A 14137-nucleotide genomic window follows, 5' to 3' on the forward strand; every position below is an offset into this window, starting at 1 on the left:
ATTTCTGATGTTATAGAAATGTACGTATGTGCAAATGGTGAGATTGGAAGAGCCGAGCTGCCCTGCCTGGCTCTGCTTTTAATCTGATTGTCCAGTGTGAGTCATCTTTTTAGTGTTGCCAAGCTAAAGGAAATTAATGGCTTGGCCAGGGGATGTTGATAACATAATCTATCAAGCCCACGGCTCTGGAAGCAGCCAACAACCACTGATGGACACAAACTGAGATTTGGTAGCAGGCAGGGCACAGACGGGACGGACACGAGTCTCCAGACTCTCCAGAGCTTTTTGTTTACACTCAGGGAAAATGAGCTATTTGATACCCACACATCTGAGCATGAACTGATCGTTTCAATAATTTTCTCTCCTTGTAACTATTGTAAATCATCCTCTGTAAATGTAAATATGTTGTTTTTTTAAAAGCCTTAATTGTAACATGCATGTTTTCATAAATACAGATTTATATTGAAACATTTCTGTATATTTTAATCAGCCTTTAATAAAAGCCTAATTTTTGGAGTCTGCCATGTATTCCAAATGATCATTTCCTGCAGATTATTATTATATTATATTATATATATATATATATATATATATATATATATATATATATATATATATATATGTATATAAGGCTTCTATTTTTATTTCAACTGTAACATGAGATGATAAATTGACCATTTAGGTGCAGATTAATAAGAACCATCAGCTGCATTCAACAGTAGACTTCTCTAATATCGGAACATAATTTAGCTCTTCAGTTACAGAGCAGTTTCCCCCCCTGCATAGAAATTGCAGACTAAAGTTATCGCTAAAGATTTTAATTGCTAAAAGTCAGTGGTGGAGAGAAGAAATTCTTCTTGTTTCTTTATTGCACAAGCTACAAGGTGGCATCACTTGGTGAAAAAAAAAATACACGATAAAAGTCAGACGTCTAAAGCTTAAATATATATAACCAAACAAAGCAGCTAAAGTGTGAACCGGTATTTGAAGTTTGGGTTGGTCCTTGATAAACAATGTTTTGTTTTTCTTTTTCAAGAGCAGAACATTTTCTTTTTTTTCAGTACACTGGCCTTGCATGTTTGGCCTTCAGCAACACCCAGAGAGCACTAAAATTTAAACCAAGCAGAACTATCAAGGTGGCCAGCTGGTTGTCAGAAATATTCCAGCTAATCCCCCTCCCCCCGTGTAGAAGGAGCCAGTCAGAGCAAAGGCTCTTCTTTTTATTGCCAGCCAAACGCCTGGCCACTTCTAATCATCCTCATCGTCGTCATCATCGTTGAAGTACACGTGCTGTCCTCTCGGGGTGGACGCCCACATCCTGCCACAGTCCCTTGAGCCGCCTGCAGGCTTTTCCTGTGTAGTGATGAGGTCTATGATGGCTGTGATGACAGCGCAGTCTTTAGACTGACGGTTTTCCCAATCCACAGGAGCCGGATTGCTGATTTTCTCTTCTAAAAGGGAATCCAGCTCTTTCTTTAAACTCTGTGGAGAACACATACAAGTAGGATGTTTGTAAAAGACCAATTAAGATAAATAAATCGTGACTGTGTGATTACGTACCTTTACGAGGTGAGCAATGCGGGCTGGTGATCTGAATACAATCCACTGGTCCACCGCGATGGTTTCCTGGCCCTCGTCTTTCTGGATGCTGATGTCTCCTCCGAAGAACAGCAGAGAGAACGGGGACACCTCAGTGCAGTCGTACAGGAAGATCTAAGGTACAGACAGATGTCACTAGCACACAATAACAGGAGTATTACAACAGATTAACACATCCAGTGACATGAAGCAGCATCATTATGACACGTTGTGTCCAACAGCCATTCTGCGGTGTGGGCTGAAAGTGTCCCATTAGTGAAGAGAGGCTGTGCCAGTTTGAAATGTGTTTCAGTGCCTCTGGTGTTAGCAGAAATGTCATCTTGCCACGTCTGTGAATCGCACTGATGTGTTACACTCTTTTCCACCCATTTGCAGTGCTTAAATGACAGCTGCTCATGCAGAGCAGCGTGCCTAATCAGACTCCCAAAAAAAACTACATGTGACATTTGATTAGGCCGTGCTACTCATCAAGTTTCACTTACCCTTCCGATCCTGAACTCAAACAATTACAAAAAGGAAGATGATTGAAATAAAAACAATAATTATCCTGTTTCTTCTTTTAAAATGGGGCCTTTCTATTTGTGTTGTGATATAAACCCAGCACACTCGCCTTCCTTACAGCGTTGCTTAACAGCCTAAACTCTGCAAGTCACATGAGCACAAGTCAGGAAGAAGGAAAGAGAGCCTTAAGTCAGCAAGTCTAATGGTTCCATAAACCTTTTTTTTTTCTTTTTAAAGATAAGTCAGTGCATTGAAAACATAACACAATACAACTCATCTCAGAGCACTTGACTTGCAGAGACACCAAACCACCCCATGGTGACAGTCAGGTAAAAGACAAACCTATTTCTGCTTTCAAGGCAGCAGATAGGAGTTTTTTGAAAATTTGTGAGTAATGTGTTTCTGAAAAATCAATACAGAAAGAAAAAAAAAAAAAAAAAAAGCAAGGAGAGAGCAGAGACAGCCTTATTTACACCGTGAATGTATAATATAGTGGACCACCAGGGGCAAGTGCGTCAGAGAAGATAAAGTTTAACGTCATCCTTGACTTTCATTTTGTTATTATTATTTTTTTATTATCTAAAGCTCTAGTCTTCTCCTTGCGTCTCTCGCTGTGAAAAAATATCCCTGACTATCTCACACACCATAACGGAGTCTACTTTCATGGCCACTGATGCTCGGTGCTGTGAGCAAGAAAAACGACAACAGCTAGAAGTGGCAGAGAATTACGGCCAAACAGCTCTTCATCAAGACAAAGGCAGCAAAGTGAGAGACCACGGCAGACTGAGAGGACATGAAAGGTGTTTTTCTGCTGGGTGGAATCTCTTACGTAAGGAGAAAATACAGAAAGAACAAAGAAACATTGCAGGGAGGGAAAGGGGAGGGGAATAAGAGTCCGTAGAGGGGTGAAAAAAATAAAAATTAAAAAAAGGAGGAGCGCAGCAGTCAGGAAGCAGCATTGACCGCTTCCACTCTCCACCACCTCTTACATTGTGTCTGGAAGCTTTGAAGCACGAGAGCCTTTGAGAGGGAGTTGAAAGGCTGTGTTTTAATCAAATATTCATTAAGTGCAAAGCTGGTGTGGCACCGCTGCCAACCTTTAGCCACTGGTGCTTCTATCCACTAAGTCATCAGAGGGGCAAGAGCAAAATAACACACACACACACACACAGGCATCTATACAGGCGCAGAAAGCAAAACCATTCAAGCTGCGGAACATTCACCCAAGTCGCTTAGTTTACTCACGCTACTCGTTCTCATCTTCAGGTGGTAAATGAGCCACGTGTAGTTGAATTCCTTCTCTTCCGCATTGACAGATTTCGGGTGGATGTTCACCTTTCCGTCCGCCTGGGTGTACACCTTCACTCTGAGAATATTACAGTCTATGTGTTAGAAATACGACATGATCATGATGATATGTCTTCTTCCTACCACTTTTATCGATAACTAACAAAGGTACGAGGGAAACAGTGATATCAGATGATAGAAAAATAAAAGCATTTTCTTGTCAGCCTGGTGATGAACTGGCGATCTGTCCAGGGTGTACGCTGCTGGGATAGGCTCCAGCTCTCTGCAACCCTAACTGGACTAAACGGTTTAGAAAATGAATGAATGAATGATGGTTTTATTCCACAGAAATTCTGTCATTTCTCCAGTAAAATGCATCCAGATCTGTGAAATTTTAGGAACTTTTTGAAAGAAGCTCTGCTTTTCTATTGGTGTTTTTTTGGTCATATCTCAATCGAGGGGCTTTGAAAACCCAGATGAATTCTTTGGTTTGCATCCCTGAAATAAGCTAAGACATCTTCACAGCACCACCAGTTCTCCATGCCAGCTCAGTAGCTTGCAACAATGTTTATCAAACTGCTTCAAAGGTACATGTTTGCAGTGTTTGTCATTTTTTGTCACAGCTTCTTGAAGAGCACAAAAAGCAGAAAACTCAGGGAAAAACAGGCCAAGACCAAAAGCCAAAAATGCATCCCTTAAAGTGGCTACTTGAAGCTGGGTACTAAACATGCACACCTTTACAGCACAAATATACATTGTTGAGCAGATGTGCACATTAAGCTTTTGTTTCCATGCATCTATTGCATATCATGTCTGGTTCCTCAAACCATCAGGTGGTGTTGTATTTAGTACACTCAGTGTGGTTCGGAAATAACTCCATTTGGTCAACAAGCCAGATAAACTGTTTAGTTTAAAGCTGCACACTTTAAATCTACATGAGCCTCTAAAGAGAGTGTGTGCCCAATTATAGAAATTGATGGAAAAAGAAAATTGATTTTATTACATTTGACTCTAAATAGTTAAAGAAAAACCCCATTAAATGCTTTTAGCATGCTGATATAATTCCCTCTGACTGCTTCCTGTTATCCTGCCACAAAGGGAAGTTGAGTGAAACTGCAATTCAGTCTGCAAATCCTCTCCAACATAGAAGTAGTATCATGTTCTAAAACCAGTCCAGCCAGACAGAACCAGCTGTTCTGTATGTAATGTACCAGTAAGTGGTCTAATTTAGCAAAAAAATAAATTAAAATACATACTTGAGCAGCAAATTCATTTCAGTTTGATAAGATTCAGTGTAGATGAGAACCCTTCCGACTGGCTCACTGTTACTACTGTTGAAGATGTCACATGCAGAGGAAATGACCCTGAACATTTCAATATGCACCTGAGCCGAAGCTGTCACCAACACAGACAGACAAAAGAAGCAGCCCTACTGTGAAAGTCTGTGCTCCTGTAGTGTGCATCTATCTTTTGCACACAGGTCACAGCTGCTGCCTGTGACAGCTGCCTTAGGGCAATTTCACGATGACTGCATTGATCTAGAGCTGCAAAAAAGTCTCTATTTTTGACGGTTTCCCTCTCATGGTTTCTGCACAGCCGCCGATAAGTGTTGCAAGATCATCACTGAACTCTTACTTGAGAGGTCTTATGAACGATTTGCAGTGTGAGGGCCATTTCTTCTCTAGCAATGAGAATGATTATGCACTTCTCTTGTCATATTCTAGCCTGTCCCTCCTTTGACAAGCAGACTCACCCAGGCCTTTTTTTGCTGTGAGATGGTCTGATCATGGCCACCTTAGGGTACAGACCTGCCACAATCACCGCCTTGATTAACTTCTCATTGTCTAAGGATAGATGGGACAGTTAGACAAAGGTTGAGAGATGACTGTTCCATCAAGTAGTTGTCAAATTCCCCAAAATATTGGAAGAAAGTCTTATTATTTACCTGAATTGATATTGGATTTGGGGTCTTTGGGGTCCTTACTGCTGACAAAACCTGCATGCATGAGGTGTTCTGCAAACTGGCCCTTCATGTTGTGCAGCATCTGAATAATAAAAAGGAAAAATAACTTCAACCATGCCCCTAACTTGACAGATGAAAGTCTAAGTCAAGATGCAATCATGGCTTTTTCTAAACCTCTCAAAGCAAAACATTTGCAATCAGCCTGACTCACTTGGAGGGTGTTGGCAGACAGGAAGTTGTCCCAGCAGTACTCTCTCTCATACCTAGCACCACGCCGTTTGGCTTCTTCCCAGCCCTGGCCAGTGGAGGCGTGATAAAGTAAAGTAGGATCAATTCATGCTACAAACAGAGATGAACTAAAAGCCAGAGTCATGGTTAGGGGCTGCTTTACCTGAAAGGCATTAACTATAGTGAGGTGGTCACTCTTTGAGTTCCTGGACAAGGTTCTTCTTCTCATGTCTGCCATCTTCTCTTTACCCTTAAAGCAACAGATGCAGATAATAAAACCTCTTTTCATGTGCAAAACAGGAAGAAAAAAGTCAGAAGGTGGAGATCAATGATGTGCTGAAATGTATGTGAGTCAGCGACGATGTCATATCTGTGAACTCAGTGCTCTACCAGAGGTATGAAGAATGGGTCTTTGAAGCTGAGGGAAGCAGCGATGATGAGTATGGGATCAAGGCATCCCAACAACGCTCCAAACAGGATGAGTTTGCCAATGTGAGGCTCCACAGGTAGGCGGGCCAGGTGGAAACCCAGTGCTGTCAGATTCTCTGAGTGGTCCAGGGCATTCTAACAACATAGTCACAATATCCAGAGGAAAAGTTTAATAACCATAACAAAAAAAAAATCCATAATTTAAGAAAGCAATGGCTTCTTCAAATGTAAAAGTCTTCATTATTAGAGGATTTCTTTAAAGTGGAACTATTCTGTGCATTTCAGGCTAATTTATTTTTATTTCTGAGCCCAGAAGGGCTGGGATTGATTGAGTTATTGTCACAAATCGCTTTTTTACTTCAGACCAACCCTCTCCGTAGGCTGTCAGATCAGCCTGTGGGCAAAACGAGTGGATTGAGACTCTTCCGCATTAAGCCCCGCCTCCCGCCACTGCACTACATCAGGAGCGCGCACCGCACCTGCTTTTGCCGTCATTTTAACATCTCATAAACAGAAGGATTAGGCTCATATGAGCTCAATAAAAAAACAAAATACAATGTCAACACATAGCATACAGCCCTACATGTTGGAACCTGAATCAGACCCTGAAAACGAAGTGGAAAACAGCAACCCACAGCAACGAATGCAGCAGGATGTCTCTCTTTGGTAAACTCACCAGTCATCGTTGGAAATAACTTTATCCGACGTTTTCCACCTGCCTGATGTATTTGTACATGCCCTTGTTAACCAGTAGAAGGTAACCAATCACCGAACCTTATCCCCCGGGACGTCACAAGGATTTCCAAGTAGAAAAAACTCTCTAAAACGACGTGTTTTTCGTCGCCATGGAAATCGAAGGGAGAGAGTGCTGGAACTCGAACTCAAACATGCATTTAGGTGATAAAAAACAGTGTCGTTCACATTTCTGATGAGGATTCAACACTGTAACACTGTAGAAAGCTCAGAAAACTTGAAATACCATAATAGCACCCCTTTAACAAATGGAGGAATAGTGAGTCGTCTGTGGCAATTTTCTGCCTTTCTTCTGTTTGGTTTTTATGTGAACAGCCGTACTAATTTCATTCTCTTAATCCTTTCAGAAGCAGCTTTTAGTTTTCAGATTTACTTGCAGCTTCAATTTAATTAATTACATGTGGAGATGGCTTTGCAATGTATTTCACAAATCATGCTGCACATTAGTTTCAGCTAAGGATGACTTTTTGACATGATCAGGATTGCTTATTGTGTCTGAATGGCTCACAAACATCAGTCCCAGACAGCAGGACTGAGACTTTGCTTCCAGCCGTCTGGTAAAGGAAAAATCTCTCTTTTCTCTTTAGGTTGTTTCAGTTTCAGGCCTTCCATGTGAAGCTTGGCATACGGCAAACGTGGGTTTCTGCAGAGTTATCCGACACACTAAAATCCCTGATGTTAATGGGTGTTACTTTTTAAAAGGATTTTTGTAATGTGATTTACTGGGTCACCAGGAGAATGTGAATTTATAATTATTTATACAAGTATTACATATGTGTAATACTCACTTTTGCGAGCTGCAGGCTTGTCATTTTTCATGCTTTTATTAATAGCTGTTTGATCATTTGACTGAATGAAACAGATGACTGCACAGCTATAACTTAAGTTTTTAAAATTTGCACAAATTTCTGATATTTCATTCAAACTGAATGAATAAGTGACTGTTCGATTGTTTCATGATTAGTCACAGCTTTACAGGTAACACTAAATAATCATGCAAAAAAAAAAAAAAAAAATCAGAGTTGTTTTTATTCACATCGAAGCGTCTTCACTTTTTCCTACCAGGTCTGTGAGGTTCTTGATGGCAAGGTTGACAGCCTTCTCAGTGGGAGGGTCCAGGGCTTTTGCCAGGAATCGACTTATGGACCCAAGCTTCAGTATCTGGATGTTGGATATCAAATTTCACTTTGATTAGTCAAAGCATAATTACATCACATCTCCACTAACCTACCATCACTGTGCCTAGATTATAAAGGCATATTTAGAAACATTAAAGCTGTTGTGAGATCGACTAAATTAGGTTTACGTGCATTTTCCTCATGCAATTTTAGTTCATGTGGCTCACACTACTGTCTGCAGAAAGGTAACCATCCTACCATACTTCTCTAAATGCAAGGCTCAACATCAGTGAGACTATTCAGTTTCAGTCTCAGTGCATTTATTTCCAGCGCATCAAACCAAAGAGAAAAGCAACAACCAGATCTCATCTGTATGTCTGACTAACAGGGTGATTTTGGAGTGCCTGTGCATTAGAGAGTCAGCTCAGGGTAAGTATGCTGTCAGTGTTCCTCTCCCTTTGAGGCTAGTACGATGCATTAGTCTGCCTCTCACCTGCAAGCTTGAAAAAAACAAAAGCCACATTACACACACACTTGAATACATTCAACTAATCTGGTGGAAGATGCACACTGAAGCACACATCCAATAAAGCCACTGGTGAGAACAATCACTGCAAACACTAGAACTGAATGAACTCTGGCTTCATGTTCCATTAGCAGCAGCTGAAATATTTCTGAGTTGAGCATGAGGATTCACTGAAAAGCAGCAAAAAAAAAAAAAAAAAAGAGGAGGTGGAGAAAATAGCAAGCAACTATAGAAGAAAACGACTGTTCATGTATGAGGACGAGGCCAAGAGAAGTGGTTATGTTGTCGTGAGAGAAAAGAGAGAGTTGAAAAACAAGTCAGACGGGGACACGAGTCGCAGTTCTCATTAGGAACGAGAGGCTAGTTTAAGTCGGCACACGACTAAAATCACCAACCCTGTCCTTGCCCCTCACTCCTCCATCCACTCACAAACTCACTCTGAGCAGTTTCATCCTCATCTCTTAAGCCAGAACCCCTCCTTTGTTGTCCCCACATACACAACCTTTATCTGCAAGCAGAGCTCCTCCAGTGGAGTCCTCATGATTTCAGGTAATTGATAGGCATCCATCAGGCTGGCCCTGAGGCCGTTGTACAGATGATAGCACTTTCCTGGACATACTCTGAATGTATTGAGAGAAGAATAGGGACAAAAAAAAGAAAAAAAGAAAAAAGAAAAGGTTACATGTTATACCAGTCCTCTGACAAGAGCTTAATTTGAAAAATCAGTGGGATGAAACAGCACACACTAAGCAGCTCCTGCTAATTGGGCCTTTCTGTACTTTGATGTCAGACCAGACATCACGACTTGCAGACTGGAAACAACCTGGGAGTGACTACACATTGCCTCTCTATGTTTACAAGGAAGCAGAAAGGAGCGATCTAGTGGAGAAAACTGACTGAGAGATATGATGATAAAATATAAGAAAATAATTCTAAAGATTGGTTCACACGCCCAGAACTCCCCCTATCACGAACATATGAAATAGTGTTTGTAGACACCTGCCGGCACGTCCTTTTCTTTGTTTGGCGTTGGCCAAGCTAACCCACTCGGCTGTCATGGTACCGATGTTGTTGTTGGTGTCGAAGTTGGTTTCTTTAATCTTCCCACCATCTATCACGTAAACAACGTCATCAATGGTGATGCTGAGGAAGGAGGAAGAGAGAAAGAAAAAGGAAACGCAGTTCAGATCAAATTAGAAATACTTAAAAAGAAAAAAAACACTTCAAATCAATCTGTCAGAAATATTTAGTTAAACATCTTACACACACACACACACACACTCATTCCAAAGTAAAAATAAATCAAAGCCCTTCGGTTAGTTTAGAGTCTATATTTAGAACAGTGATATGAAGGAAAGCAGCTTAGTTTGCTCAATTTGTATGAGTGGGGGGTTTCGTGGATGCATTAACAAATTGCCTGTCAGAGTTTCCCACCCAAGCCAATGTGACAGCATTTGTAATCAATCCAAGACATACGCCCCAATTAGCTTCAAATCTTCTTTTACCCCCTTGCAACACCTGGAAACTGGGGCAATACAGTAGCTCAGCAAATACATGCATGTGTGTGTGCAAAATATTTCACTTTCCTCTTTTTTTTTTAAGTAAACAACTTGTCAGTAAAACAAGCTGTCAAAAATGTATGGTAAAAATAAGTTCAAGTCAGAAAGCTAGAAACAGAAATACAAATACACATACACACCTGGTTTCAGCTATATTGGTAGCAATCACAATCTTCCTGACTCCAGGTGGGGGTCTTTTGAACACCTGTGAGGAGATGGAGAGAAACATGAAACTGGACATCTCTGATATTGAAAAAAGGAATAAAAGAAAGATCATCTGTGGACACAGAAAGAGAAATACAGAAGAATGCTGACCTGCGTCTGATTTACAGTGGGCATGAGGGAGTGCAAAGGGATGATAACAAACTGATCTGAAACACAACAGGACACAGGAGAAAAACTCAAAGAACTGATTATTAAAAAAAAAAAAAGACAGCTATGACCTAGTTGTTCTTCTGGCTTTACAAATATCCCTTATATAACCAGGAACATCCCGACACAGAAAGAAAAGACGGAAGAAGCAAATGCAAAGCAGAAAAAGTATTTCACTTTGATATATGCTTAAAAGAATAATCAAAATGCAAAATCACAGCTAAAAAGGTTTATTTAAACGAAAGTCTAAAAGTCCCCTCAAGATCTTTAAAAACACTGAGCTATGTTTAAAATATTAAAATAGAAAAAAGCAGAATACTTAAAAGCAGAAATGTACACCGTGCCTTTCCCCCAGTGATTGCTGGGATAGGTTCCAGCTTCCCTGCGACCCTTAATCAGACTACGCAGTCAGGAAATAAATGGAGGACAGAAATCTACACTGGAGGACTTTACCCAACATCCTCCCAGCTTTTCAAAAAGTGCCAAAAAATAAAAGGGATTTCATCTTAATGTCCAAGTTAAGGACAACAAAAGTACTTTAATTTTAAACCTAATTTTCCAGTGTCACTTTCAGCACTACATATCAATACATTTAATGGATTATATTTAGATCAATAGCTATAAACATTGATGGTTATGTAAATTAATGTGAAGAATTAGGTATAGGAAATGGTTATTTTAAAACATGAATGATCAGTTGATTTTTAAAAAAGTAAACTTAAAGAAAAAGGTAATGTTTTAACTTTTAAATGGCAAATGAAGAAGTACTGCTTGTAGAAAATCCTCTTCCTCCAGTAAAGGCTGGACATATATCTTAGGTTTATATTATGTCCCACCTTTACAGCCACTCAATCAGTCTTAAACATCTTAAACTGATTATTTTTTGTTGTTTTGTTTGTTCCACAGATCCTCCAGATCTTCTGCACGACAGCCTCAAGGTGCAGCTCAAACAACTGGGTTTTGAAAATGCTCCTTCTTGTTTGTCAGCCAATATATTCTCAGCCTAACTTCAGCAGAACCAGATGCAACATTTTCAGTTGTTTCTTTTTTTTTTCCAGACCTGAATAACATTTAATTACAGAATGTTTTGGACGATTTTGGTGTTTCTATCAGTCTCTTACCCACTGCTGAACTTCCGCAAAGATTGGAGCCCATATCAGTTTAAGTGACATCGCAGACAGGGATGCAACGGTTGTCAAAATGCATTCAACTCTCATCTAGCTTTTCTTCTTCATTTGGCAAAGGCATGCTGCTCTTCATCTTCCTGAATGCCTAATCAATGTCAGTGGTTTGCCAAAGCACACAACTCAAAAAGGTGAGCAACTGCAGATCAGAGTCAATCAGAGGTGAAAGCTTGCCACTTCCTTGGCTTTAATGGGCTTTTATGATGGTGTCATTTCTCCCTGAGCTTGGGTAATGCTGGAATGAACACAGAAATCCAACACCTAGACCTGCCAAATGTTTGGTGCACAGGTGCAACCATGACAAAAAATGTTAAGACTCCCTCAACAAATATCGGGTTGCACTCTAGAGCCCAGTGAAACGCACAGGTGAATTTAGGTTTAAACAGAAATAGTTGCTTTAGTATTCACTTTCAAACTAAATGTTTCCATCTTTTCCACTCATTTTCCACTTGTTTTTCTTCAGTCTGCTTCCATCAATCCCTACTCCAACACAATAAAGAAAGTATTTATGGAAGGATAAAATAAGCTAAACACATTTTTTAAAGGTAGGTCAGAAACAAAAGTATAAAAATCTATGCTTTCACCTCCTTCATTTTGCATTATATTAGTCTGCAAGTCAAACGTCATTCCATGTTAAATATCCTAATAGTGGGTGTTAGTGTGTACACACCTGATCGGAACATCTGCTGAGCCATGAGGAGGTCATTGAGTCCGCTTATGTTGTCCCAACCAGGCAGGAAGACTAAGATTGCTCCTTCCTGTCAAAGAAATTCAACAAGCACAGTAAACACAGCAGACAGAGAATAAAACAATACATCCACAAGAAGCTGCTGATAGAACCAAAGCCGCCATTATGGCACTAAATGAGCACGGTGCCCGCTGGAGAAGCTGAGCCGAGTCAAAGAGATGACATGCCCTCATCTCCAATCTCCTCATTCAGCTGCACAATACGTTCTGGAAGTTCTTGCCAAGAACACTGTGACAGCAACACCTTTCATCTGCAGGGCAGCCTCTATTGAAGGCTAACACCTCAGCTTGTCTACCAGCAAAGCAACATCCCAGACAGTAATACTGTAATGGGAAAGAAAGGCAAGGAGGCCTTTAAAAGATTTTTTTTAACCAGAGCTCTTTTTCCCTTGTATTCAGGTGTAAATATGTACAAAAATATATGCAAATGGAAAATACCAGACCAGGCAAAGCTAAACAGCTGCAATTACCGACCGCAGGGCGATTACAACACAGAACCGTAAAAGTGCTTCTATTGGCAACTAAAAGGCACAGGCTGAAACCATTATGTGGAAGATCTCAACTTAACTTTTGCATAAGTGCAATTCTTCCTCTAAAAACCTGTTGAATAACAGTGAACTTTGCAGGATAACTGTGGACATGAGCGAGACGCGATGCAGCTTCCCCAGAACAATGAATCATCCACTGTTTCAACATAGACAGACATGTAGTTTTCCATCATTTAAGAGTTCATTTTTTAGGGATTTTTAAGCTATTCACACTCCCTTTAGAAAGGGATAGAATACATTTATGCACTTCTGTGCTACAAATGGATGCAAAGACACCTGTCTGTGTACTGTACATTTCACATAATCGTGTTTACACTGACAAACTGGGGGGAAAAAAACACTCTGAAAAGGATTCTTGCTGCTGAAGAAGTGGAGAGATTTGCTTCTTAAAGGGAGTCACATTGCTGAGAGAAGTTCCTCTCTCCTTGCCTTCTCATGCAGCTTTTCAGAAAATGGCTAAATGATCCCCACATGGGGTTATGTAGTACAAATTAAGTATCCACAAAACAATGGGGGTTTTTTTCCCATATTTTGGAAGTTTTAAAATGCTGCAACGGGAGGTCAGGCTTCCGAATAGATTCCTTGCTGACTGTGGTTATGCAGGGTGGGTTTTTTGTGAACTGGAAAAGCAGAAGCTATATTCAAAGTAACTTCATTGTGGATGAAAGGACACCAGTTTTCCCAGCAGAACATCACACTGTAACATAAACTGCTGGAAAAGGATTCATGAGGAAAACGTCAGTAGGCTGGTTGGCAGAAAGTCAAGAGCTCTTATAGCTTATATCCTTTTAGTATTGATCCATGAAGTAGAAAATAAAGGAAAAAAATTAACTTATTAAATAAAACAGTATTTCATATACATTTCATTTGTGCACAGATTATTTGTTTACAGTTACATGGCAATAAACATCATCAAGATCAGCCTGACAGATTGATTCCAGCTCCTTCTTGTGACAAAGTCCTGATCTGTCAATTCTAAAGGTTGATCTTTCAAACTTGGGATAATATTTGTGTAATAAACTTGTATTTTACTTCTTCTCTCTCAGCAGGCCTCCCTGGCTAGAAGTAATGGTCCTCATCAATCCCCTCTTTCTGATCCTCTCCACCTCCAGCCAGAAGTTGAAGCAGAAGGCTGCCCTCCCTGAATCCTGTTCTGCAATACATTTTTCCTTCCTGCTAAATGGGAGGGTTTTTTTTCTTTTCTTTTTACCATCACCTGCCACTCCGTACATGCTTAGGTGGGGGATTGAAACAAAGACAAGATTCAATGCAATCTCTTGGATTCTTCAGATGATAATTATAATAATTAGATTACTATTTCTC

The 14137-nt window shown here is 40.2% G+C and overlaps 1 protein-coding gene across 1 annotated transcript in view; it reads right to left on the minus strand.

Annotated features, from left to right (window-relative positions):
* Positions 1-907: 907 nt before the first annotated feature.
* Positions 908-14137, minus strand: part of dhx36 (DEAH (Asp-Glu-Ala-His) box polypeptide 36) — a 32229-nt gene continuing 18999 nt past the window's right edge. The window contains exons 13-26 of the mRNA XM_079245788.1: positions 12190-12277; positions 10279-10334; positions 10104-10168; positions 9404-9547; positions 8907-9024; positions 7823-7921; positions 5969-6142; positions 5742-5828; positions 5562-5645; positions 5333-5432; positions 5141-5231; positions 3346-3466; positions 1561-1713; positions 908-1482 (exon numbers count right to left, since the gene is read on the minus strand). Coding sequence (XP_079101914.1) covers positions 1249-1482; positions 1561-1713; positions 3346-3466; positions 5141-5231; positions 5333-5432; positions 5562-5645; positions 5742-5828; positions 5969-6142; positions 7823-7921; positions 8907-9024; positions 9404-9547; positions 10104-10168; positions 10279-10334; positions 12190-12277 — 1614 coding nt within the window. The 3' untranslated portion in view covers positions 908-1248. The remainder of the gene's footprint in view (positions 1483-1560; positions 1714-3345; positions 3467-5140; positions 5232-5332; positions 5433-5561; positions 5646-5741; positions 5829-5968; positions 6143-7822; positions 7922-8906; positions 9025-9403; positions 9548-10103; positions 10169-10278; positions 10335-12189; positions 12278-14137) is intronic.

This window comes from Telmatherina bonti (genome assembly GCF_933228915.1).
Source record: "Telmatherina bonti genome assembly, chromosome: 9".
NCBI classification, from domain to species: domain Eukaryota; kingdom Metazoa; phylum Chordata; class Actinopteri; order Atheriniformes; family Telmatherinidae; genus Telmatherina; species Telmatherina bonti.